The 8,863-nt window shown below is 42.0% G+C and overlaps 1 protein-coding gene across 1 annotated transcript in view; it reads left to right on the top strand.

The window, feature by feature from the left end:
• CUNH8orf76 (chromosome unknown C8orf76 homolog) overlaps window positions 1–7,186 on the top strand; it is a 9,321-nt gene extending 2,135 nt beyond the window's left edge. Inside the window, exons 4-7 of the mRNA XM_019552444.1 lie at window positions 1,611–1,754; window positions 2,533–3,044; window positions 5,571–5,703; window positions 6,899–7,186. Coding sequence (XP_019407989.1) covers window positions 1,611–1,754; window positions 2,533–3,044; window positions 5,571–5,703; window positions 6,899–7,087 — 978 coding nt within the window. The 3' untranslated portion in view covers window positions 7,088–7,186. The remainder of the gene's footprint in view (window positions 1–1,610; window positions 1,755–2,532; window positions 3,045–5,570; window positions 5,704–6,898) is intronic.
• The last annotated feature ends 1,677 nt before the right edge of the window (window positions 7,187–8,863 follow it).

Raw genomic sequence — 8,863 nt, 5'->3', positions numbered from 1 at the left:
CTGACTTCCTGCCCTTTGGGCGGGGGGCTGGACTCAATGATCTTCCGAGGTCCCTTCCAGCCCTAATGTCTATGAAATCTAAAGCAGTGATTCTCAGGCGGGGTACAGAAGCACCCTAGGGTGCCATGAGATCCTTTCAAGCGTGCTACAGGGGGTCATGCAATATTTAGCACTCCTAGGTGTACAGACACCTGCCTGTGATTCACAAGATAAGCCACGAGATTTCAAATAGGAAATAGGAGTCTAACAAGATTGAACCATTGAGCTAGAGCACTTGGCCAGAATGTGAGTTACTCAGGGCCACCTCCCTCGTTTGCCAGAGGGGATAGGTCCCAACAGCTCCCATCCAGGAGAAATGCTGGTGAGTTGCTCTTAATTCTGCCTGTCATAAGCATTCTGCTTGTTTTTGTATTGAATAATGAGGTATTTGGAGAGAGAGAGACTAGCAGTACTCTATATAGTCTCCTACAGGAATATTAATGATATGGCTCATGGGATCATGTCATCCTGCCCCAGGTGCTGCTCCTGGATCCCAGGGCAGTCCTACAGGCCACATATAGCACTTGCTGGATTGCCCATGTGTTCAGGGCCTGGGACCTACGCCACAGGCAGCCCCAACGTGGCTGCTTTGAGAGCTGTGCAGCATGCGACACCTGCCCCAGCCAGTCTGGGACCCATGCCACATACAACTGGCCTGGCATCCCAGACTGGGCAGAATTGCAGTGCAGTGTGGGTCCAAGAGTGGGCCCCCCTGGGTGCTGGAACCTGACATCCAGGGAGGGAGGTGGTCTGTTGGCAAGATCTGGTCCAGGGACTGGATCTGTGCTACTCATCTGGCCTGCCGAGCCAGAAGAATTTGACACCCCGGTCTACTGATAAGAAGAGGGGAGTGGGGAAGGGGAAAGACTTAAAGTCTAGTCTCTGCTTCAGTATAGACTAGCTGTGAAATACTTAAATACTAATTGGAGCCCTGGTGAGTGCCCTAATCACCATGCTGTACAGTCTATTGCTCAGGCTCACCTCTCTGGTCCAAGGAATGTTTAATCATTCTCTGCAAAGTGGAGCAGCCCCAACAGGAGCCATTTAGAGTAGCCTACCCTAGAGTAACACCTCACTTGGTGATTTAGGGGATTTACCTGAGAGGTGGTAAAATCAGATTGAGATCCCCTAGGTGAGAGGAGAGATTTAAACACCAGTCTCCCTCTCCTGGCATTGGCACTCTAACCACTGAGCTATTGGGTAAAAGGAAGGTTCTCCTCTGGCTGTCCCTTGTGTGGGGCCTAGTGCAGTTGGCCTAGGCCCGTTGATGAGACAGGTACCTTGTGTTTGTGAAACCTGAAGGGGAGGGAGATGGAGGAGCATGGCATACATACATACTCATCATAAGCAAGACTTAGGCAGTTCCAGGCATGCCCAGACACTCTTAAGTCCATCTAGACTTCATTGGTAACTTAGCAGTAGTTTTGAGGCTCGACCTAAGTCCTCCTTGTGTGGTCTTCAAATTCCTCTGGTTGTAGCTTTTTGTCCTTCTTGTTATTATTTTACTCCTGCTCAGCCCTGTTTCCTGTTGCTTTTTCATTTAACTTTTACTTTTGCAAACTGCCTTCTAGAAAGCTCTGGCTGAATATTCCAGCTGTCTGCTGCTGTTACCTCCCAGTAATATTGCGATGAGAAGAGATGTCCAAGAGGGCCAGGCTCGGTGTTTAGCTCACCTAGGAAGGCACCAGGAGGCTCTGGATATTGCAGAAAAACTGGTTAGTTGTGCATCCTTTCCCCCATACACAGCCAGACTCTGCCCTCTTTCTACATATGCCGTTTTCCAGAAAAAACTTTCTTCATTTATTAGACCCCTCTGTGAGCTCAGTGCTTGGAAGGCAGGTGTCACCGTAGGTATGTGTTTTCTTTAGAAACCAAGGCATTGCTCCACAAAGCTATTGCAGCTCACTCAGTGTGGGCAGGTAGTCCTGGAGAGATCTACACAGCCTGCTCTGTAGGCTGGATTTAGCATAATGGGATAGTGGCTGCAAGAACAGGGATGGTAAATGAACAATTAGTATCTTCGTGCCACAAGTGTCACTCACAGTATATGTTCTGCTTTTATTTCCAAATGTTCGGTTCCCAAACTGACCCTCAAAGAAATATGTTCCCCCAAGAACAGTTCTGACTCCAGAAAGGAAAATGTTCCAGAGACTCTGGACACCACTGCTAGCGCTGATTTTATGTAAAATCACTTGCATACAGCTGAAGTGGGCCGTATATGAAACTAGATAATTCAAGGCTCAGCCTGTCTTTCAGGTTGGTATGAAGCACCCCCAAGGGAAATCCATTCAGTGGATAGGTTATACCATTTTATCCTAATGGATTTAGCAGAATTAAAGTATTCCTGAGTTTTTCCAAAATTAATTGAATATCATAAACAAGATGCCTTGGGAGAGATATGTTTATCACTTGCTCTGAAAGTTATATTTCTGTGCTACAGAGGACTGAGTTCTTTCTGATATTGGCTTTTAATCTGCTGTCTTTTGTTTCTAGAGGGATTGGGCAACTAACACAGATCATTTAACAACTGTACTCAACTTGCAGTTTGCCATATACTGTAATCTGGAAAATACTGAGGAAATGATCACATGTCTACAGCAACTAATCTCTTTGCATACTTTTAACCCTTGGTATTGGAAGTTACTTGCTGAGGCTTACATGAGCCTTTTGCAGACTCCATTGTTCATTTCAGAAATGAAACTCAATCAGTGCAAAGATTTTGCTGCAAACAACCACGCTGTTGAAACCTCATCAGGAAAGGAAATGAGCTTTCAGTGTCCCAAACTGCACAGCTGGGAAGAAGATTTTCAGTCAAGACGTGCTACAGAGGGAAAAGATGGGGATTTTGTATCTTGTAGTGCTAACCAAACAGGACAAGGATCCCTTTGTACCATGGAAGAATCAAAACCACAGAACAAAGTGAAACATGCCACCTTTATGTCCTGTGGACAGGAAGCATTGAAAGATGTTGGGATAAAGGCATGTGCCTCCTTTGTCAGAACAAGGTAACTAAATATATAATTAAAGGCAAGTGCTATCTAGGCTCGGGGCCTGAACACATGATACATTTACACTGGTTTAATTTACATCAATTTTGTACACCAGGGTAAATTACACTGAGCTCGGGAGTGGATGGATGAGCAACTATCCTATGTTTGCCGCAGGTATTTAGGAGCTGTTAAGCACATTGCTTGTATGTGGAGGGAAAGTAGCAACTGAGCAAACCCCAGGATAATCTGCAGAAACACTGTGCACATAGTGGTGTAATCAACACCAGTGTAGACTTACCCTTCATTTTTCCAGATTTAAGTAAGTTGCACAAGTTGTAGAGCTGGACGTTGTGTACAGTCTGCCTTAAGATCAGTTACATCTTAAAATTAGTGATATAAGTGTGTTGTGTGTCCCTGGTCTTGGTTTAAAACGTTGGTTCACTGGCTTAAAATATCTGGGAACCACTCACAGCTCTCACTTTCTCGTGGACCAGAACACACCCTTATCACTGAGACTTTTAATTGAAAACATTCTAAAGGCACATGGGGCCTGATGTTCACAGAGCAACCACGGATTGCTTTGTACTCCATGGACTGAAGTTTGGGCAACACTGGTATAAAACAGCTCTCCTATCAACATTTTGTGGTGGCAATTTAGAGATTACCTCTATTGTTTGAAACACAAATGTGGCAACATTTTATTGTGGGATGACAACTGGGACATGAAGCTCACCAGCCTGGCTTTGCTGTGTAAAATGAGTTTGATGCAAAAAGAAAACCACATTTTTTAAATGGGAAGGAGGAAGTAAATTCATTCCTGGCTTTTGGTTGTTTGCTTTAGTTCCCTAAGATGTTGGTACTGCTCAAGGATTCAAAAACTATATGTCTTCTCAGTGACATCCTTTTAAAGGGGTGTAGGTTGTACTTTAAAATACTTCAAAATAATTTTGTTTAGAAGCTTTCCTATACTGACACTGAAAATACTGTTGCTTTAATAGTACTGTTGCTTTTAGTTTGGGAATTCAGGCTCCAGCAGTTGAACTTCTCAAGAATATGGGATAGCCAACCTCCCTCCTGGGATTACAGCCTGTATTATTTGGTTGAAGCTTAGATACTTGAGAGAGAATTTTAATAATTCACCAATTTACATAATGGATGAGGCTGACAAATAAGTCCTGTGACAGTTGACTGACAGGAGTGCACTGAAATGCTTGAGCATTTCTCTCTCCCTTTTCTTGCTGCCACAAAAACAGAAACCTATATGTAAAGCTTAATCTGAAAGAGGTAAATGGAGCCTGGTTTTTGTCAGATGATTTTTGTCCTTGTCTTTCAGAAATAATTTGTCGGTGAATATGTTAAAGCCATATTGTGGGCTTTTAAAGTGTTTACAGTGAACGCCTTACAACAGATGAGGTATACCCATCCCTTGAGGGTGGTAAAAACGGGTTGAATAATTTATATTTCCAACGGTGCTAGAACTAAGAGAAGGTGACTTTTAATTAAGTTCTAGAGAGGCGTGGTGGATCGAACACTTCTTGGGATATTAAAACTGCATTCAGACCAATGCTGTTTTGTTCTGCATGCATCAGTGTGGAGAGTTCAGTTTCAGTTACTTAGAAGCACTGATTTGCCCTCGTCGTGTACAGTTCTTCTGAATGATATGTATTTTTATTCACCATACCACGTACCATCATGCATCTCCTAACAAAAATTAACTTTCAGTTTTTTCCCCTGGAAAAGTATTTGCCAAATTCACAACTAGTTTTGGTTATCTTGAATCTGGCTTTTTTTTGACATATATATTTGGGTAAAAAAAATCTCACCTAGTTCTGTTCTGCACTAAACTTTTTAATTTTTCTTTTCCTAAAAGTCCTGCCTTGGAATATAACTGAGCTAAAGTAACAAAAACAAAATCTTTTGTAAATAAAGATAATATTTGAGTTGTTTTTTAAACTATATTTAGCACTTACGTACAGGTGAGCTGTCGTGGACTCACAGGTTAAAGATATGCGATATCCCCTCTCCTGAAGGCTCTTTACAGTAGTTGTTTGAGATTCAGTCTTCAACATGTTACTGTTTTCTGTAACTGGCCTTTTAAAGAAATGGGTTTGCCCAGTCAGTTTTGTGGGTGCCAGAATCTGCCCTGTAAATTACGATACTGATTCTAGCGGTACTCCTTTGAAACAGGAACTATTGGGAAAGATTGTAGAACCACATCTCAGCATTGGGTTTTGTGGGTTAGATAACTCGGAGTCGAATCTGCTGCTTTCTCTTAAAAATTAAGTTCCTAGCTTTCATGGTAAAAAAAAAATACTTACCTTTATATGCAGAGATGAACCCTACTGTCGTCCAGAGTTTTACATTGAGTGCATAACATGTGCTGCATGTAGCATAACCTACAACGTGTAATGGACACACACTTCCCCTGCTGCCCTGGTCAGCGTACCCTTGAAGAAGACAAAATGTAAAAGTGTGGGCATTGCATTGCCTGTTTAATAATTTAAAAGCTGTCACCTCTTTGAACTGACTTTCTGCTTTCAGACTTTTACTTCAACTTATGCAGTTACAACAGTCATCTTTTGCTTTGGAGAATAATTTACGAGTTCAGCAAGAAATAGAAGTCCAAGTAAAATCCTTTGGTTTAAAGGAAAAATCCTTGCTGTTGATTACTGAGGTGAGGGCACATTTCATTTTCAGATGAGAGTTTTTAGCAGTATTTCTCAACCTTTTTAGACTTAAGGCACCCCTCAATAGATTCCCCCCCACTCCTTGGAAAATCTCAACTCTGTTTTCACTTAACTTTTGACTGCAGAAAAACAGTAGAGCACTTCTCCTGTTGCAAAGCGTTCAGAAAAACCATGATGGGTCAGAATGCTTCTAACACTGCGGATTCCTATTTGAAATCTTTAGGTTTATCTTATGAATCATGTTCATACACCTAGCAGTACTAACATAGTGTGGCATCCTGTGGCACCCCCAAAAGGATCTCAAGGCACCCCAAGGTGCTGTGGCATCCCCATTGAGAATCACCAGTTTATAGATACAGTACAGGCACACTTAAAAGGTGTCCTGTTTTTTCGTGGGCACCGATTTTATTTAAAAAGAGTGCATGAAAGAGAATTGCAAACATGAAGCAAACTGAGAACATGTGGAAACAAAGATAGTTTTATTCAGAACTCTAACTCCTTATTAACTAAAAAAAAAAACCCCAAGAGCAAATGGAGACTTTTCTGTAATATTCTTTACTTTTAGTAGTAGTGTTCTGTGAGCTGGGCCCTGATGTAAATTATTGCAGAGTTTGGGGAAAATATTCCATGGCTGTGATTACAGAGAGGTTACACCCAGGCAGCGTGAGGGATATAAATCCTGTCTTTCAGCTCCAGAACAATACTACCTACATAACTTGATCTTGCCTACTGAGGTCAAGAGGAAATCACTTCACAGACAAGCCCTATAAGAGGGCTGACTCTGTCCGTTAGAGGGCAGTGATGTACAGATTTGTTTTTACAAACTAACTGGAAAAGTGTTCCCCTCTCTTGCACTTGCTTGACTGCTGTTTTATCAAGAGACCAGAATGTTACTGCTGCTGCCAGCTGTGTTCTGTACTTCCAGTTAGTAATGTGGCTTTTCAGTTCAGTTTGGGAGCATATATCCCAGCACTGCAGCACAGCTAGGAACCAAGAGGAATCCTGCAACTCAGACACGTGGGCTTTCGACCTCCCACACTTATTGCAAAATGCAATAGATTAACAGCTGGAAACTTCATGTAGATCCAGTACCATCCCTGTTTCAATTTGTAGGCATGTGTTTCTATGTGGGTCTGTAACTATATTGTATTCCTGACTCTCTTCCCTCTATTTCATTTGCAGGTTATGGGAGGGGATCTCATTCCAGAAAAACTGAAGGAGGACTGTCAGGGAGAGGTGAAGTGTATAGAGGCCTCAGCACTATCATCCTTGGTAACTGCATCAGCCAAAGAATTTGAAAGCAAATGGTTCAAGAAGCTCCAAGACAGTTTGTGTCATTTAGATTGCCCAGCTATAAGCACCCCGTCCTAAGCAGTGTAAAGGCTTTTTTTCTATTTATTTTTTGTTCTCTTTTCATCAAATGATAATGGAATAACTTGGAATAAAGTTAATACGATGTTGTTTTTAAAGCAAGGTGACTTTATTTTTTTAAAAACATAAATGGGCTGCATTTCCCATCTTCAGTCCCTTCGTGTCCTTTCAGACTTTTTTCTATCTGCACTGCTACATTTACAGTTTCAGGAGATAAAATGCAACTGGAGCGAGTGACACTTCGCCTTTAAAGGAGCTTTCAATGTGAACACAAAATCTAACAAGCGCAGCAGTGCTGAAACCCCAGCTACACCATGGGAACAAGCCTGGTATTGAATGTGCTTGGCTGTCGCTGCTGGAACAAGCTGTGGTGCTGGGCTTATTCCCACAGTGCTGCTGGGGTTCCAGTGCCACAGCTTTCACCTATTTGGCTGCCAAGCACCTGAGCGAAAATAGTGGCACTAGAGCCCCAGCAGTACTTCGGGAAGAAGCCCAGCACCACAATTTGTGGTACCCTTCCTAGACCAGCTCTGCCTGGTGCTGCGTGTGGCGCAGGCCTGGACTAGCTGGAGTAGTTGGCATGCAGGCAGAGAGGGGTGGAACTGTCCGTGGGCCCAATCTGGTCCATGGGGCCATTCATTCAGCTGGTGGACTGGTCCTGTGCCATTCCTCTAGCCCATGTGGCCAGATGTGTTTGACATCCCTGCTAAGTAATGCATCCAGCCTGGACTTCCCTCAGGATCTGGTTTTATCTTGCAGCACTTAGAACTGAGAAATTAGAATTTTGTATATGTATATGTGTGTATGTGTATGTGTGTATATATATATATATATATATATGTGTATGTGTATATGTGTATATATATATATATATATTCAACATATTTTTAAAATTAAAACATTTACTATTTCTTTCTATGCAGAAAGCTTCATATTTGCAAGATCAAAAATCTGGGAATCTCAGTTTATTTGTTATGTTCAGTATATTTCCAGCAAGAACAACTCTGCTGTTTGTCTTTGTCTGATCATTTAATGGTAACTTCTCTTCCAGTTTACACAGCTCTCTGTGACTGTTCTCTTTACTTTCCCAATTTCACTGGTTTGTAAGGAGCAGAGACACTTTCAAGACCTGTCAAAACACACCAGAGAGAATTCAAGGAGAAATTCAGTCAGAAAGCACTGAAATGGCATGGTTTGGGCTTGTTCTGTGCTCTGTTTTGTCTGACTTCCTGAGTTTAACAGAGCTGACACTCCAGGCAATCAAGGTGGACTTTTACTTTTGCCAAAAAAATGCATTCCCCTCACAAATTCTGAATGTGTTTGGGTCTTGTTAATTTTTGATCTGGTAGCAGTAACCATAATTTTGCCCTTTTTGTCTTTTCAAGTTTTGGTTGCTTTCTTTTCCATGTACTAAAGAATACTGAGGCTTTTAAAAACAAATTCACCAGACTCTAGTCTGCCATTTGTAAGCACCCTTTGTCCGCTACTTTTAAATGGACTCTAAAGCAGGTATTCCATTTTCCTTTTGTAATACTCAGTGACATATCATTTTGTACTCAGTAAACAGAAGTTGTAGGGTTTTACCAGAAAAAAAATCTTTCCCAGTCGCATCAAATTATCTATAGTGAGTTGACAACTTAATGCAATTAAACCACATCCTGGTCAGCTCATTATGAAAGATTCATAGATTCATAGATTCATAGATGCTAGGGTCGGAAGGGACCTCAATAGATCATCGAGTCTGACCCCCTGCATAAGCAGGAAAGAGTGCTGGGC

This window comes from Crocodylus porosus, unplaced genomic scaffold, assembly GCF_001723895.1.
Source record: "Crocodylus porosus isolate Cpor-Errol unplaced genomic scaffold, CroPor_comp1, whole genome shotgun sequence".
In the NCBI taxonomy this organism is placed as follows: domain Eukaryota; kingdom Metazoa; phylum Chordata; order Crocodylia; family Crocodylidae; genus Crocodylus; species Crocodylus porosus.
The sequence above is the reverse complement of the archived record's forward strand: the minus strand, read 5'-3'. Positions and strand labels throughout refer to the sequence as shown.